The following is a 19317-nucleotide window of genomic DNA, read 5'->3' as shown; positions in this document are numbered from 1 at the left end:
TCTATAATAATCTGAGACCAAATACAATAAACAAAAAGAGAAGGAGAGACAAGGTCTGCGAAACATGGCAGCTACCTCTAAATCTCCGGAAAATCAACTGTGTGAAAAAATCAACACCCATTGTGTCTGGGATCACTTGGATCTGTACACGAAGTGCAGGGTGTAGTATGAGTACAACCAACTCAGTAAGTAACAATAATAAATAAGAACTAAAAGTAATGACGAGCTTCATAGTAAAGTCCAAATACAATAATTTTCAACATAAAAGGGTAGGCATGCTATCAAGTTCAACATTTAAAATTTCACAGTAATTTCATATCAACTTAGACTGAAACAGAAGAAAATGTCTTTTAGAAAATTTTCCAAAACAGTCATATATGACAGCTGAAATGCAGCAATAATGAAATCAATACATTCTCTCAGAGTAACAACCTGTCACGACCCAATTTTACCTATAGGTCGTGATGGCGCCCAACACTACAGCTAGGCAAGCCAACTAATAAGTCAAACGTACATTGGTTAAATTTTTTATTTCAAGAAAATAATAAAATACCAAATTCTACCAATGTGTGTGTGCCAAGACACGGCGTCACAAGTGCATGAGCATCTAGTATATTATACAAAACTCCAAATAATGTCTAAAATGAAATAGACAGAATATAAATATAAGAAGAAACACTGGTAGCTGCAGAACGGCTCAGAAAGGCAGCTTACCACTATGCCTCGGGATGACGTAGGTATGTGATGATAGGTCCTCCACTAGTACCTGTCTCAGATCCTGCACAAAAAGTACAGCAAGTGTAGTATGAGTACGTAAACAACGTGTACCCAGTAAGTATCAAGCCTAATCTCGAAGTGGTAGAGACGAGATGACCGACATTGACACTCACTATGGGTCAATAATAATAACTGAAATAAAATTAGGATATTTAAATCAGCAAAATTTATAGAATTTACAATAATTTATTTAATCAGCAGAAATAATCAAATTTCCTTCAAATGTAACAATTCTCAATATATTAATTAAATTCCCTCAATTCAAATAATTTCCAATCTATCAATTAAACCTCATCTACAGGAGTAACAATTAATTCTTTAACAAGCAAGAATAATAATTCATTAAATTTCAAAGATTTTTTCAATTTATTAATTAGCTTCACAAGCTGAAATAAATTATTAAAGTATCGTGTAATTATTATTATTAAGCACGATTTCTGCCGAGGACGTACGGCCCGATCCAGAGTGTCGTGTACACTGCCGAGGAATGTGCGGCGTGATCCATAGATGCATCTATCCTACCGAGGCGTTCGGCCCGCTCCAAAAGAAAGGAGGACATTTTCTTATGTGCCTTTGGAAGGAGAGTATATTTATTATAAGATGAATTTGGGAGGAGAACAATTTTTTTTAACAATTAATTGATTTAAACAAAAATTAAGCATATGAAAATTTTATATTTTACTACTTTTCATAACAATTCACAATATATACATCAATTATTTTAATTAATAAAGAATACAATTCACACAAGTAATTCATGCTTTGAGTCTTAAACTACCCGGACTTTAACATTAATAGTAGTTACGTACGGACTCTCGTCACCTTGTGCGTACGTAGCCCCCGCAACTAGCAACAATTATTCAATTTAATCCCTATGGGATAATTTCTCCCTCACAAGATTAGACAAGAGACTTACCTCGTCTTGCTCCAATTAATCCACTATAAGACCTTTTCCATGATTATCCAACTCTGTCTGGCTCGAATCTATCCAAAATAATTTGATACAATCACTAAAAATTATAGGAATCAATTCTATAAGAAAATACTATATTTTTAATAAAAATCCCAAAATTAATTAAAAATTCGTTCGTGGGGCCCACGTCTCAAAAATCCGGCAAAAATTAAGAAATCCGACAACCCATTCAATTACGAGTCCAACCATACCAGTTTCACTCAAATCCGACTCCGAATCGATACCGAAATCTCAAAAATTCGTTTCTATGAGATTTCTAAAAATTTTCCAAATTTAAATCTCAAAACACTAATTTATGGTGAAAACAATGATATACTTGTATATGTAGACCAACTCCGAGTTAGAATCACTTACCCCATTGTTTTTCCCTTGAAAATCTGACAAAAGTCGCCTCTGCTCAAGCTCAAGTTCGTCAAAAATGGCAATTGGGACGAATGTCATCTGTTTTTATAACTTACAGCTCTGTCCAGTTCTATCAAGGAGCTCGATCTCGGGAGCTCGATCATCAGGGGAGCTCGATCTCGGGAGCTCGATCTCAGGGAACTCGATCTTGGGAGCTCGATCAAGGAGCTCGATCTTGGGAGCTCGATCTTGGGAGCTGGTCATGGCCTCGATCAGGCCTCGAGCCTGGGACATGGTCATGGTCTCGATCAAGTTCGATCTTGGGTCTTGATTCTGGCCCTCGAGCCTTGCCTTCGATCATGGCCCTCGAGCCTTGCCTTCAATAATGGCTTCGATACTGAGCCTCATCCCTGACTTCGACTCAGGCCTCGATCGTGGGCTCGATATCTGGGTTCGATCATACCCCAGAAGGGAAAATTGCAGCAGCTTTTTAAGTCCAACTTTTGATCTGTTAACCATCCGAAACTCACCCGAGGCCCTCGGGACCTCAACCAAATATACCAACAAGTCCTAAAACCTCATAGGGACTTAGTCGAACCTCTAAATCACATCAAACAATGCTAAAACCATGAATCATATCCCAATTCAAGCTTAATGAAACTAAGAGTTTTCAACTTCTACATTCGATGTCAGAACCTATCAAATCAACTCCGATTGACCTCAAATTTTATACACAAGTCATAAATTACATAACGGAGCTATGAAAATTTTCAGAACTGGGTTCTGACTCTGGTATCAAAAATTCAACTCATCGGCCAAACTTCCAAACTTAAATTCTTGTTTTTAGCCATTTCAAGCCTAATTTAACTACAGACTTCCAAATAAAATTTCGAACACGCTCCTAAGTCCAAAATCACCATACGGAGCTATTGGAATCATCAAAATTCTATTCCGGGGTCGTTTTCTTAAAATGTTGACCGAAGTCAAACTTAGCACTTTAAGGCCAACTTAAGGAACCAAGTGTTCCGGTTTCGCCCCAAACACTTCCAAATCCTGAACCAAACATCCCCGCAAGTCATAAATCATTACAAGCACCTACGAGAAGTTTTATTTTTAGGGAACGGGGTCATAAAAGTTAAAATGACCGGTTGGGTCATTACACAACCACTCAGTCCTCCCATTCACTCCAACCTTACAGTCACTCTTTCCTCACAGTCACTCATTCCTCACAGTCACTCATTACTCACATTCACTCAGTAGTCGGCACTCGCACTCGCACTCAATAGATACTTGCGCTCACTAGAGGTGTGTACAGACTCCGGAGAGGCTCATTCAGCCCAAGCGCTATAACAAGCCAATCATGGCATAAATCAATAAAACATGCTGCGGTGTGCAACCCGATCCCATAAATATCCTCACAATTAGGCCCTCGGCCTCACTCAGTCATCAACCTCTCCAGTCTCCCGGGCTCTCAGAAATCATAATAAGCAGCCCAACAACAGTGATATGATGCATCAATAATGAACAAGAGATACTGAGATGTAATATGCAAGTAAAATCGTGACTGAGTACAAAATAATAATTTAACAGATAATTCAACATGTACACGACCTCTGTGGGTCCCAACAGTGTCAACACATGGTTTAAACATGATTCATAGTTCTATTTCCCTAATACGTGGAAAAATGTACGGTTATCAATCGATTATTCAACTACACAGTTCCATGGAATTGACCAAGTCGCAATTCCTACCGTGCATGCCCATACGCCCATCACCTAGTATGTGAGTCACCTCAAAACCAATCACAAAATACATAATCCGGGGTTTCATACCCTCAGGATCAAATTTAGAACTGTTACTTACCTCAAATCATGTAATTCTTTATTCTGGTATGCCTTTGCCACGAGAATTTGTCACCGAAAGCCTCGTATCTAGCTACAATTAATTTGATTTAGTCAATACAAATTATTGTAATTAATTCCATAAGGAAATACAAATTTTTTCAATAAAATCCGAAATTTAACTCAAAAATAACCCGTGGGCCCCACGTCTCAGAACTCGACAAAAGTTATAAAATATGAACGCCCATGCAAACACGAGTCCAATCATACAAATTTCACATAATTCCGGCATCAACTCGACCCTCAAATCCTCAATTAAAATATTTGGCGATTTCTACAATTTTCAACCCAATCTTTACCCATTTGAACTCAACAATCTTTTCACAAATCTTATTGGTATGTGTATGTATAAGTGATACTCTTACATCCAAGAATCATAATCTTAATCTCCCATTTTTTACCCCAAAAATCAAAATTGAAGAATTGGTGGAAGAAATTCTTACCTCTTTGAAGCCCTAGCAAGATCCTTGTGAAATATTCAAACCTTGAACAAGAATTGATGGACACATGACTAGGTCTTCACTTTCTCTCTCTAAGATGCTCTCACCTCACCCCTCTCTAAAATATCAGATGAAACCCTTCAAAATGACCCCTAATAGTATTTTATAAGAATGTGATCGGGTTTATAAAACCAGAAAAATGAAGCCCTGAAACACACTCTGCGGTCGCATATGACCACATAATGCTCCTACGGCCCGCATAATGGGTCACAAAGATGGCCTCCGGAACTGGGCAATGCTGCCTCAGTCTACGGTCATTATGCGGTCCGCAGACCTGTTCTACGGTAGCATAATGCACTACAGAACTGTTCTGCGGTCGCATAATGCGCCACAAACTTTCCTTCACACTTTCCCCACTCCTGATTCATTTTGCGGCCATTATGAGGTCCGCAGAGTGATTCTGCGACCACATAGTGGGCCGCAGAAATGACCTTTTTTCCGAAAAAATTTCCTTAACACATCGGTGCATTGTTCAACCCAAAAAGTCCAAGATAATTAATCTTTCTCGGCACCACCAAACCTTAATTTTCACTGCAAAACTTTCTTCGGGGTCGTTATACATAAGTCAACATCCGGTCACCCTTTTTAACTTATGTTTTAAACATTGGAAGTAAGTATTCCAAATCATTTCAAACCTCACCGGACCCAAACCAATTACCCTCGAAAAGTCAAATAACAACCGAAAAGCACAATCTGAGCAGTAAATGGGGAGACGGGGTTGTTATACTCGAAATAACCGGCCGGATCGTTATATTCTCCCCCTCTTAAACAAGCGTTCATCCTCGAATGAGTTAAGAATTATACCTGGAGTCTCAACTAGGTGTGGATATTTTCTCTGTATCTCCCGCTCAGTCTCCCAAGTAGCTTCCCCGACTGGCTGGCCTCTCCACTGCACTTTCACTAAAGCTATGTTCTTTGATCTCAACTTTCGAACATGCCGGTCTAAAATGGCCATCGTCTCCACATCATAAGTCAAACTACCATCCAAATACACTGTACTGATATCCAAAATATGATACATATCCCCGACATACTTACGGAGCATTGATACATGAAACACTAGATGAACATTCGATAGACTAGGCGGCAATGCAAGTTCATAAGCCACCTTTGAGGTCATCCCATCATATCATCTTGGCCACTATGGGCAAATCATCACGTATACCAGCTGATTAGGTGGTGGTGTGTATATAACGCCGTAACCTTTTCCCATATCCCATATACATATATACACGTATATAACACCATCTGGTCATGGGTCAATGTACATGTATAAATGCATGAAATGTATAAGAAATACGTTAATAAGATTTCTCGGAATGTCATAAAAATAATATGTCAGTCGGATAAACTTTATCAAATACGTATCTTTCTGAGACCCATGAACAAAAGATATATTAATAAGACTTATAGGAAAACAAGAATATACGCATCTCTAGCATTTCTACGAATATAGTAATTTATGGACGTTGTGCATTTGCTCGTTTTGTTTGTTCATATAGATTATGCAAAAAAGAAAGAAGGGATAGTCTTAACATACCTGTGCCGATTCTCTTGAAAATCCCTCTAACACACGTCTTTTATAAAAAATACGTAACGGCGGATCGAAGTAGGGAAAAGTCCGTATGATGTTCTTGAGAAATATTGTACTGTACTCCCTTAGAATCGCAAAATACCGTTGATATTAGGCTAATAAGTCTCGTATGAATTGAAGTAACTTATGTTACTATAATGTATGATCTTGGATGAATTTTTGTTGAAGTAATTTCACGTTGCCATCACTTGTAGGAGTTTGCTGGAACACTTCACTTTGCTATGAAGATGAGATACAAGCATTTCTCAAGCAAATCACTTTGCTATATTTTTGAATGAGTTGCTGAAGCTTTCTTTGTCATTGTAGAGACTCAAAAATGAATTAGAAAGGTTCTCTTAACCTTTGGGAGTAGGCCCCACTTTGTGGCTTAGTTGGCCAAAGCCTTCTCCAAATTTTTGTGAATTTAAGAGTCATTACATGGGTCTTGATCAAGACTACTTGGGCTGCTACGTTTGGGGGAGGGGGGGGGGGTGGTTAGCTTATCCAAAGAATTGTAATTAATTTTCCACTAATTTTAATTAACTTGCTAATTTCCCCATTAACCAATAATCCATATAGTTAATAATTATCTTAAATTACTTAAAATAGTACTCACGTTTAATACACTTTATGTACCCTACTATCGTGGTCATGGGGTACCTTGTATGGTACTAGTCCATAAATACGGGGTATTATAGCTTGTACCGTATTTTATCTCAAAATATCAAACATCGACGAAACTCATTTTTTTTGATTTGCTTACCCTCTTACCTTCACGAATTTACTTATCACTTGTTTGAAATAGCATAATGCTTATAATCTCAAAATAATCTCATTACCAAACTTACGTCGATTAACTTACGACGAAACCTTAACATACGAAAATGCGGGATGTAACATCACATTTCCGAGCTTCCATCAATTTACTTATGGCGTACTTTCACGTACGGAAATATGGGGTGTAACAGACAAACAGATGGGGATCATCATACTGGTGCTCTCTGATGCGATCATATAAAGAAGGCCGAGAAACCACACAAGCCAAAACTCGACTCGGAAATATCCAATCTAGCAAACTGGTTGGCCAAGGCCTGAACATCCAAGGCTAAAGGCCTCTCTATTTCCGGTAAGTATGCTAAGATGCGCAAGCTCTCTGCCTTACGACTCAAGGCATCGACCACCACATTAGCCTTTTCGAGATGATAGAGAATGGTGATATCATAATCCTTAACCAACTCCAACCACCTCCGCTGCCGCAAATTAAGATCCTTCTATTTAAACAGATGTTGTAGACTCCGGTGATCGGTATAAACCTCACAGTGGATACCGTACAAATAATGCCGCTAAATCTTCAAGGCGTGAACAATAGATGCTAACTCAAGGTCATGGACCAGATAATTCTTCTTATGTACCTTTAACTGTCTGGACGCATAGGCAATCACCCTATCGTCTTGCATCAGCGCTGCGCTGAGACCAATACGTGATGCATCACAATACACTGTATAAGACGGTGAACCTGTAGGCATCACTAATACTGGGGTTGTAGTCAAAAACTGTCTTGAGCTTCTGAAAGCTATCTTCACATTCATCCGACCACCTGAACGGAGTACCTTTCTGGGTCATTTTAGTCATAAGCGCCGCAATAGATGAGAAACCCTCTACGAAGCGACGATAATAACCGCCCAAGCCGAGAAAACTCCGAATCTCAGTAACTGAAGATGTTCTGGGCCAGCTCTAAACTACCTTTATTTTCTTCGAATCCACCTTAATCCATTCACTGGACACTATGTGTCCCAAGAATGCCACTGAACTAAGCCATAACTCACACTTAGAGAATTTGGCATAAAGTTTCTCCTCTCCCAGCCTCTATAATACAATACCCCAAGTAACGTACATGTTCCTCCTGACTACATGAGTACACCAGGATATCATCAATAAATACCACAACAAATGAATCAAGATTTGGCTGAAACACACTATTCATTAAGTGCATAAATGTTGCTAGGGTGTTGGTCATCCCAAAAGACATCCCGAGGAATTTATAGTGACCATAACGAGTCCTGAATGCCATTTTTAGAATATCCGAATCCCGAATATTTAACTGGTGGTACCCATAACTCAAATCAATTTTGAAGAACACCCTCACTCACTGAAGCTGGTCAAATAAATCATCGATACGCGACAAATCATATTTATTCTTGATTGTAACTTTGTTCAGTTGTCCGTAATCAATGCACATCCGCATAGTACCATCTTTCTTTTTCACAAACAAAACCGGTGCACCCCAAGGTGACACACTAGGCCTAATAAACCCTTTTTCAAGGAGTTCCTGAAGTTGGTGTTTAAATTCTTTCAACTCAGCCGGTGCCATACGATACAGAGGAATATAAATGGGCTGAGTGCCCGGCACCAAGTCAATACCAAAATAAATATCCCTGTCGGGTGGCATACCCGACAGGTCTGCAGGAAATACATCTGAAAAGTCTCGCAATAGCGGTACTGAATCAATTGTAGGAGTATCTGCATCAACATTTCTCATAAAGTCCAAATATGACAAACACCCCTTACCAACCATACGCTGCGCTTTCAAATAAGAAATTACCCTATTGGGAACATAATCTAGAGAACCTCTACATTCGACATTCGACAACCCCGGCATCGCCAACAATACAGTTTTTGCATGACAGTCCAGGATAGCATGACATGGAGACAACCAATCCATACCCAGGATTACATCAAAATCAACCATACTGAGCAATAAGAGATCAACTCTAGTCTCCAGTCCCCCAATAGTTACCACACACGACCGATACACACGGTCCACGATAATAGTATCGGCCACTGGCGTAGATACACATACAGGTGAAACTAATGACTCATGGGGCATATCTAGATAATGAGTGAAGTAACTGGTGCTGAAGTCATAGTCTAACTGCTCTGCTGCACTTGACCTCCTGGGCTATGAGCACTATCTCCAAATATGCCCAAATTCCCCACACTCAAAGTAGCTCCCAAGTACTGGTGGTGGTGCGGACTGAATCGGGGCCCGAGAACCCAAATAACTGTGAGAAGTACCCGGTGCAAATAAACCTTGAACTGAACGGGCACAAGACGAACTATGGGCTGGAAGAGCACTAAGAGATGACTGGCCCTGATGAGAACTATATAAACTATGGCCGGATGACGCACCACGGTGAACTGGACGACCCATCTGAGCGTGTCTGTAAGGACGACCCCTACCGCGGTAAAATTGACCCCCATGAAGGAACACCGCTGAAATCCCCTGGACCACGAGGCCTCTTGGCCTCCCTCTCTCCACGCTCTTGTCTACGGACCATCTCTATCTACCGAGGAATGTCAACTACCTCATCAAACATAGCACTAGATACCCTCTCCCGAGTCATAAGTAACTGCAATTGATATGTGAGGCCATCAATGAATCTCCTAATCCTTTCCCTATCAGTAGGAACCAACCAAACTGCGTGATGATCCAACTCAGAAAATCTCATCTCGTACGGCATCACATACATGCCATCCTAACGTAACTGCTTGAACTGTCTGTGCAGCTCCTCACTGTGAGACTGCGGTACAAACTTTTCCAAAAAGAGAACGGAGAATTCCTGCCATGTAAGTGGTACTGCACCGATCGCCCGGCGCCTCCCATAAGCCTCCCACCATCTGAAGGCAGCCCTAGAAAACTGAAAAGTAGTGAACGAGACCCCACTGGTCTCCAGAATACAAGCTGTCCGAAGCATCCGATAGCACTTATATAGAAAACCTTGAGCATCCTTTGACTCAGCACCGCTAAATGATGGAGGTCGAAGCCTCCCAAATCTCTCAAGTCTCCTTTGCTTATCATCTGCCATTACGGGGACTACCAGGGTCTGAGCAGCTGCAGCCGGGTGGACTGGTAGTGCCTCAGGTATATGAAGTCCCTGCACTACCTGCTCTAGAGTATGGGCAACAAGGGTATGAGAGCCTCCCCTGGCCTGCGCCAAAACCACTTGACCAAGGTCAGTGCAAACTGTCAATAAATGAGCCAAAGCCTCTTGTAGGCCTGGAATCTCAATGGGCACAGCTGCTGCCTGAGCAGGTCCTGCTAGCTCAATTACATCTAGAATCTGCTCCTGAGCTGGAGCAACTGGTTGTGCTACAGGTGCTGCTCCAATTATTGTATGAGCGACACCTCGACCTCTACCTCGGCCCCGTCCTCTACCACGACCCCGACCTCTCACGGTCCTATCTGTGAGAGAATAGAATAACAAAAATTTAGTTTTCCGGAATCAACAAGTTTGCACGATAGAATACAAGAAAGGGAAATATTTCTAAGGGTTCGACAACCTCTCGAAGTTAAGTACAGACGTCTCCATACCGATCTGCAAGACTCTACTGAACCTGCTCATGACTCGTGAGACCTATGTAACCTGGCTCAACTACCAACTTATCATGACCCAAAATCTCACCCGTCGTGATGGCGCCTATCTCTATACTAGGCAAGCCGACAACATTAATAATACGCGATTTCCTTTAAATTTGAAAACATAATGTTTAAATATAATACCAAAAATCATGCAAATCCCAATACAAACACTGCAAACAACTGGTGTAACTGAGTATATGAGCATCTATACATTACAAGTCTAGAAAACACGGTCTATAATAATCTGAGACCAAATACAATAAACAAAAGGATAGGGAAGGAGGCCCAAGGTATGCGAAACATGGAATCTACCTCTGAATCTCCGAAAAATCAACACCCATTGTGTCTGGGATCACCTGGATCTGCACACGAAGTGCATGGTATAGTATGAATACAACCAATTCAGTAAGTAATAATAATAAATAAGAATTGAAATTAATGACGAGCTTGACCGCTAAGTCCAAATATAGTTATTTTCAACATAAAAGGGTAAGCATGCTCTCAAGTTCAATATTTAAAATTTCATAGTAATGTCATATCAACTTCGACTGAAACAGAAGAAAATGTCTTTTACAAATGTTTCCAAAAAGTCATATATGACAGCTGAAATGCAGCAATAATGAAATCAAGGCATCCTCTCAGAGTAACAACCACTCAGTCCTCCCATTCACTCCAACCTTACAGTCACTCTTTCCTCACAATCACTCATTCCTCACAATCACTCAGTACTCGGCACTCGCACTCGCACTCGCACTTAGTAGATACCTACGCTCACTGGGGGTGTGTACAGACTCCGGAGGGGCTTCTTCAACCCAAGCGCTATATCAAGCCAATCATGGCATAAATCAATAAAAATGCTGCGACGTGCAGCCCGATCCCATAAATAACCTCAGAATTAGGCCCTCGGCCTCACTCACTCATCAACCTCCCCAGTCTCTCGGGCTCTCAGAAATCATGATAACCATCCCAACAACAGTGATATGATGCATCAATAATGAACAAGAGAGTCTGGGATACAATATGCAAGTAAAATTGTGACTGAGTACAAAATAGTAATTTAACAGATAATTCAACATGTACACAACCTCTATGGGTCCCAACAGTGTCAACACATGGTTTAAACATGATTCATAGTTCAATTTCCCTAATACATGAAAAATGTACGGGTATCAACAGATTATTCAACTGAACATTTCCATGGAATTGACCAAGTCACAATTCCTACTGTGCACGCCCACATGCCCGTCACCTAGCATGTGTGTCACCTCAAAACCAATCACATAACACATAATCCAGGCTTTCATACCCTCATGACCAAATTTAGAACTGTTACTTACCTTAAACCGTGTAATTCTTTATTCCGCTACGCCCTTGCCACACGAATTGGTCACCGAAAGCCTCATATCTAGCCACAATTAATTTGATTCAGTCAATACCAATTATTGTAATTAATTCCATAAGGAAATACTAATTTTTCCAATAAAATCTGAAATTTAATTCAAAAATCACCCATGGGCCCCACATCTCGGAACTTGACAAAAGTTACAAATATGAACGCCCATCCAACCACGAGTCCAACCATACAAATTTCACACAATTCCGACATCAACTCGACCTTCAAATCTTCAATTAACGTCTTTGAAGATTTCTACCATTTTCAACCCAATGTTTACCCATTTGAACTCAACAATATTTCGACAAACCTTATTGGTATGTGTATGTATAAATGATACTCTTACACCCAAGAATCATAATCTTAATCTCCCATATTTTACCCCAAAAATCGAAATTAAACAATTGGGGGAAGAAATTCTTACCTCTTTGAAGCCCTGGCAAGATCCTTGTGAAATCTTCAAACCTTGAACAAGAATTGATGGACAAATGACGAGGTCTTCACTTTCTCTCTCTAGCATGCTCTCACCTCTCTCTAAAATATCATATGAAACCCTTCAAAATGACCCCCAATAGTGTTCTATAAGAATGGGGTCAGGTTTGTAAAACCAGAAAAATGAAGCTCCGAAACACACTCTGCGGTCGCATATGCGACCGCATAATGCTCATGCGGCCCGCATAATGTGTCGCAAAAATGGCCTCCGAAACTGGGCAACACTGTCTCAGTCTGCGATCGTTATGCGGTCCGCATACCTGTTCTGCGGTCTCATAATGCACCGCAGAACTGTTCTGCAGTCGCATAATGCGCCACAGACTTTCCTCCATACTTGCCCCACTCATGATTCACTTTGCAGCCAATATACGGTCCGCAGAGTGATTCTTCAACCGCATAGTTGGCTGTAGAAATGACCTTTTTTCGGCAAAAAGTTTCCTTAACACATCGGCACATTGTTCACCCCAAAAAGTCCGAGCTAATTAATCTTCCTCGGCACCACAAAACCTTAATTTTCATAGCAAAAATATCTCCGGGGTCGTTACACATAAGTCAACATCCGGTCACCCTTTTAAACTTAAGTTCTATCCTTGGAACAAAATGTTCCAAATCATTCCAAACCTCACCGGACTCGAACCAATTACCCCCGGCAAGTCAAATAACAATCGAAAAGCACAATTTGAGCAGTAAATGAGGAGACGAGGTTGTAATACTTGAAACGACCGGCTGGGTCGTTACAAACACGAACCTACTCAAGGCCTCAAATCACACCAAACAACACCAAAACTATGAATCACGCCTCAATGCAAGTCCCAAATGAGATAATAGACTTATACCAACTCCCAGAACCTCAACCCGAACCTGATATCAACATGGTCAACCTTCGGTCAAACCTATCAACCTTCCAAACCTTTAACTTTTCAACTTTTGTCAATTCAAGCCAAAACAACCTAGGAACTTCCAAATCCAAATCCAATCATATGCCTAAGTCCAAATATACCATACAAAGCTATTGAAACGATCAAAATACCATTCTCGAGTCATCTATCTAAAAGCCAAACTCTAGTCAACTTTTACAACTTAAGCCTCCAACCAAGGGACTAAGTGTCCCAAATAAATCCAAAATTCTCCTAAAACAACACCAATCAACCCTGTAAGTCACATAATCACAAATACACATATGTAAAGCAACAAATAGGGGAAAGTGGGCTAAAATGCTCAAAATAACCGACCAGATCATTACATTCTCCCCCTCCTAAACGAACGTTCGTCCTCGAGCGGGACATACCCGATGTGCCAAAAAACTAACGATGCCGGCTCCATATATCATGCTCGATCTCCCAAGTGGCCTCCTTGATGGTTGACCTCTACACTGAACCTTCATCGATGCAATGTTCTTCGACCTCAACTTTCGGACTTGCCTATCCAAAATAGTCACCTTCTCCTCAACATAGGTCAAATCCTTGTCCAATTGCACTGAGCTGAAATTTAACACATTTGACAGATCACCATAATACTTCTGGGGCACGAAAACACAGAACACTGAGTAAACTCTCTCAAATAGTATACTTCTGGGACATGGAACACCGAGTATACTTCTAGGACAATGCAAGTCTATAGGTCAACCTACACACTCTCTCAAGAACCTCAAAAGGACCGATATACCGAACACTCAACTTGACCTTCTTTCCGTATCTCATCACTCCCTTCATGGGTGAAACTCTGAGTAGAACCCTCTCATCCACCTTCTCCCAACAACCTAGCCCTCCTATCTGCATAATTCTTCTTCCTGGACTGCGTTATACGAAATCACTTCTGAATTAACTTCACCTTCTCCCAACAACCTAGCCTCCCCAGGCTCAAACCAACTAATAGGAGAACGACATCGCCTCATATATAAGGCCTCGTAAGGAGCCATATGGATACTCGACTAATAGCTATTTTTGTAGGAGAATTTTGCTAGCAGTATAAATTGATCCCATGAACCTCCAAAATCAATGAAAGGGGCACGGGACATGTCCTCAAAGATCTGAATAGTGAGTTCAAACTGCCCATCCATTTGTGGTTGAAATGTCGTACTCAACTCGACCTGGGTACCCAACTCACACTGCACGACTCTACAGAAATGCGATGTGAAGTACGTGCATCAATCTGAGATAATGGACAACATCATACTATGAAGGAGAACAATCTCACGAAGATAAATTCGAGCCAGCTGCTCTGAAGAGTAGGTAGCCATGACTGGAATGAAGTGTATAGACTCGGTCAGTTTATCTGACGAGCACAAAACATATATTTATATATGCTCGCTAGTCGAATATAGTAAATTATAATATCGTATCCACAAGGATTAGAGTTAAACAATATTTTCATAGTTTATAGTTGACTGCTATCCAAGATGATCAACAATTGAGACTTATGTGATTAAAACTAATTTTTTTTAACACTCTAAACTATCGACTAATGACAATCAACGCAAGTAATAAGAAAAGAAGGTAATCAATTGGGAGAAGATAGTGTTGATAAGATGGGTGCAAGACAAATATTTGAGATCTAACTCTAGATAATTCACTTCTGATGTTCAATTGATTCTCTCGAATTCACTTGGCTGCTAGTTCAATTCTTTAGTAGAAACTCCTCTCTCGATTAAGTCTAAACCTCACAAGATGAACCAATTTTATGTACGTGAAGATATGCAAGAATTTGTAGTGGATTGGTCTTTAGGAGAACCTATCTCGATTATCCTCCTAACTAGGTTTAATCAATAATTCAACAAGCCTCTTCCGATTACTAAGAAGAATTAATGACTTCAACAAACAAAATGTAATGCAAGGATATCACAAGTCATGCCTCTCTCGATTACATTAGCAAGTGAATATAGATGCAATGATTAAAACATCCAAAATGATTCAATACATAAAACTAGAGTTATAATCTATAAACAAGTATCAAAACACCAAATCCATCAAACCCTAGAGAACCACTCCATGAATATGGAGTAATTCATTACAAATATGTTTAAGTTAAAGGGAAACATAAAACAATCCAAACTCGTGTCTTGAGTGAGGATTGAATGATGAATTCCTTGTGCTTTTGCTTCTCCAACTCCTCTTTAGTCTCCTTAGGTTTTGGATGTGTCAAAAGTCCATAAAATAACATTTTTTCATGTATATATACCAAGTAGGACCGGACCCAGATGAAACCACCTTCTCCCAGTTGAAATAGGACATTGGCTCTGTAAAGTTTGAGCAGGCGCGCCGCATGGGGCGACGCGCCACACGCCGCGGCAGTGGAGATCTTCTGAAGGCTTAATAATTCACAGGCAGCAGGATTTGTACTGCTGCGTCGCATAGTATGTCGCATCAGTGCAAATTTCTCTGAGTACGGATTTTTCTTGCGTTTTGACATCCAGATGTGGTTCTTGACCCCCGAACATAATCCCCGCTGAATCCCTTGGACTTTTACTCAGACTTCAAAGCTCCAAATGGCTCAAATTATCTCCATAAAATCTACATCATTCGGAATCACTCCTACAAGGCATAAAACGCATAATTAGTGCAAAATACTAGCGGTTAAAGTTCAAACACAATTAAAGTGCAATAAGCGACTAAAACACGTAATTTTAGCCTCCCATCAGCACCTTACACTAAAACCATTGCTCGTCCTCGAGCAATCAAACTGCACTTTATATAGACACGACCTTATTAAACAGCTCTCCTAACTCATCACACCAAGAATATTTAAAATAGACTAAGCACTCTAATGTAACATCCTCGCCTCAAGATTTGACTCAAAAGTATCACACATTATTCACAACTCACTCACTTACTCTAACATATAGATCACCGACATTACCTTTCTTTCATGAATCAAGTTCCCTCACACAATAATAGTGAGTAGTTCCACACACAATAAAAGTTAAGAACAATTAGGAACTCAAGATAAAAAAAAGCGTACTCACTCTCAGAAACAACATGCATATGCCACAAAAGATGCACCATAGGCTTGCCCGTAGTGTACTACTCTACTAATTGAGCTCATTTAGTCAAGGATCAAGTAGGACTTTAACTGGTTGTAACATAGGCTGCGGGACGGGTAAGATATATTTAGATATAAGAGTGACTACACCTCCCTAAGCACTTTAATACATACACTTTACCTTTCAAAACCCCACACTTATGTCAAACCATACTCCACCTTCACATTAATATACATCAACTCCATATTCTTTAAGCACAATTACATTAAGAGTTACCACTTATCACTGAATATTTTTCACAATAACATAACTATTTTTCTTTCTTTTTCAATTCAAGCGGCTCTTAATTATTTCAAAACAATCACCTTTCTCCTTATTTCATTAGTTCCACTCAAACGCCAAATCAACCACCCCTATGCTTTAACTTTTACAAAGTTCATAACAAATTCAAGTGCTCACGAGAGTTACAAGATTCAAATAGATGGTCAATTCAAACAAATGGGTAAAACTTGCAGTGTGGTTGCCAAAGAAAACAGGATTACATGCTCTAAGGGGTTAACTAAGACACATAATAATCAGGTGGGTGAAAGCATAAAATTGGCTCAACAAAGAAATGCATATATCACTTCCAAGACTGAATAAAACTACTATTTATCTTTGCAAACACACAGGGCAAATTCTAGACATCAAATGCAATGCACAAAATAACACAAAACCTCACACACACATGGCCCATAACTCACTCAGTATCGGACTATCAAGACACTCTAGTCAAAGCAGTTAAGCAAAGTCAAGATCATACAAATTAAGCTACTTATCCAAGAGTCCAAAACTGAGCCTAAGCGTCACAACTAAAGCACTTACTTTTCTCAAGGCATAATAAAGTCAAGAGACATTGCTTCAATTCAAATCATAGCACAAGGTTTCCTACTCCTAACAAAAATAAAAACTAACTACACTTGGTTCAAACAAAACCTTGGAAAAGAACCGCGGCCCAAAGAAAAACCAAGGAAAAATTAATACACTACCTACAAAAGAAAATATTTTTGGTCCTTTCTTTTCGACTTTAATCCCTCAAGAAACCCGTCGAATGATATCCATCGTAGGAGAAAGTCAAAATTTTTAATTTTTTTATGGTTTTTCAAATTTGTTTCTCTATCTCTACTACTACAACTATCAAAATAAAAACTACAACTAACATACAAATATCCCCCACCCCACACTTTAAGCTGTAGCATGTCCCCATGATACACAATAAAAAAAGCATAAGGTAGAGGAAACTTCCCTGAACATCTAGGCGGGGTCTGAATCAAAGTCGGGCTCCATTCCACGCGTCCAAACTAGTGCACACATCCACGTAGACAACTTCTTCTCAGCTTTCTTGGGGTACACATCACTAAGGACTTCTCTTTCGAACTCTTCACTTTCCACTCAACACTTGCAGCTGGTTTATCCTTTTTCACCCCCGTTTCTACATTCATCTCGAAAGTTACGGTCTCATCACCCACTCTAAGCATGCGTTTTCTATCATCTATATCTTATATTTCTCTACCCGTTGCTAAGAATGGTTTTCCTAAGATTAGGCGTATCTTCTTATTCTCTTCCATCTTTACCAATATAAAATCCACTGAAAATACAAACTTATCTACTCGAACTAAGACATCTTCCACTATCCCCTCGGGTATTATAGTCATTTGGTCTGCCAGCTGCAAAGATATTGGTGCAAATCTTACCTCTCCAAGCTCATTCTCCGGTTTCCTGTAAATAGACAAAGGCATTAGATTAATTGAGGCATCAGAATCACATAAAGATTTATCAAAGTTAATAGTGCCTAAACAACAAGGTATAGTAAAACTCCATGGATCTCCAGACTTTTGTGGGTGTTTGTTTTGCAATATTGCACTGCAATGCTCTGTGAGCTTGACCACTGAGGTCTCCTCTATCTTCCTCTTCTTTGTAAGGATCGCCTTCAAGAATTTGGCATAAGTTGGTATTTGTGATAAAACTTCTGTGAATGGCAAATTTACATTAACCTATCTCAGCATATTTAGAAATCTCTCAAATTGCTTGTCCAGCTTTTTCTCTATAGAGCTTTTGGGGAAAAGGTAAAGCAGACATGTGCTTTCTCTCTTTATTAGACTCCTCCATTCTTGAAGTTTCCTCCTTCTTTTTCTGTACTCCCTTCTTGGCTTTCTTCTTCTTATCATCTTCAATTTTCCGCTCCTTCCCACTTTCATTTTTAGGCACAACCTTTTTTTGGACTGGAGTGGGATCTTTTAACACTTGCCCGCTTCTCAAGGTCACGTCATTAACCATTTTTGGGATTCTTTTCAGTATCAGCTAGCAGAGTATATGGGATTGTTCTCCGACATTATAGTTGCAATTTGTCCCACTTGTCTCTCCAAGTTACGCAAACCTATCCCAAGTTCTTTGATAGCTGCACGGGCATCTAGCCTCTCATCCATCTTGACAATGAATGACTTCATCAGATTTTCTAACCCAGATTGAATTAGCTATTGAGGCTGAAACTGCGGCCTTGGCTGATTCACAAAACCAGGAGCTCCTTGAAATCTGGAGTTATTTTGTTGCCATGCATTTACTGTGCCCCCAGGTGAACTCCATGAAAAAATAGGGTGCTTCTGACCCATTTCATTGAAGTTATAATTACCCACATCATTAACTTTCTCAGTTGAGGCTTGACATTTATGAGTAGGGTGTCCTCTTCCACATATGTCACATGTTGCATAAGGCTCATTATGTATCGAAGCTAAGGTCAGCTTCCTTATTTATTTTGCCATGGCATCAAGTTGTACCTGCACAGATGTGTTAGAATCAATCTGGTGAACAGGGGTTGAGCTTGTTCTTTCAGCAATCTCAAAGGGCCACTGATTTGCATCTTCAGATAACTCATCTAGAATTGTGACTATCTCCTCTGGAGTCTTTTTCATCAAAGGGCCTCCAGTTGC

General features: G+C 40.0%; 1 protein-coding gene across 1 annotated transcript; it reads right to left on the bottom strand.

Annotated features, from left to right (window-relative positions):
* Positions 1–17889: 17889 nt before the first annotated feature.
* On the bottom strand, positions 17890–18667 carry LOC138897655 (uncharacterized). The gene is made up of 3 exons (XM_070183653.1): positions 18468–18667; positions 18192–18359; positions 17890–18109 (listed from the first exon to the last, which is right to left on the bottom strand). Exons 1-3 carry the CDS (start codon positions 18665–18667, stop codon positions 17890–17892), a joined length of 588 nt encoding a protein of 195 aa, XP_070039754.1.
* Between the last annotated feature and the right edge of the window lie 650 nt (positions 18668–19317).

This window comes from Nicotiana tomentosiformis, chromosome 8, assembly GCF_000390325.3.
Source record: "Nicotiana tomentosiformis chromosome 8, ASM39032v3, whole genome shotgun sequence".
Lineage (NCBI taxonomy): Eukaryota > Viridiplantae > Streptophyta > Magnoliopsida > Solanales > Solanaceae > Nicotiana > Nicotiana tomentosiformis.
The sequence above is the reverse complement of the archived record's forward strand: the minus strand, read 5'-3'. Positions and strand labels throughout refer to the sequence as shown.

Excerpts from the sequence above, each read along its gene's own strand:
- LOC138897655 (XM_070183653.1), bottom strand. The coding sequence starts at position 18,667 with ATGGTTAATGACGTGACCTTGAGAAGCGGGCAAGTGTTAAAAGATCCC. Across the intron at positions 18,360-18,467 it reads AATAAAGAGAGAAAGCACAT|AAGTTTTATCACAAATACCA; the intron begins GTCTGCTTTACC and ends TGCCATTCACAG. Across the intron at positions 18,110-18,191 it reads ATGGAGTTTTACTATACCTT|GAAACCGGAGAATGAGCTTG; the intron begins GTTGTTTAGGCA and ends GTCTATTTACAG.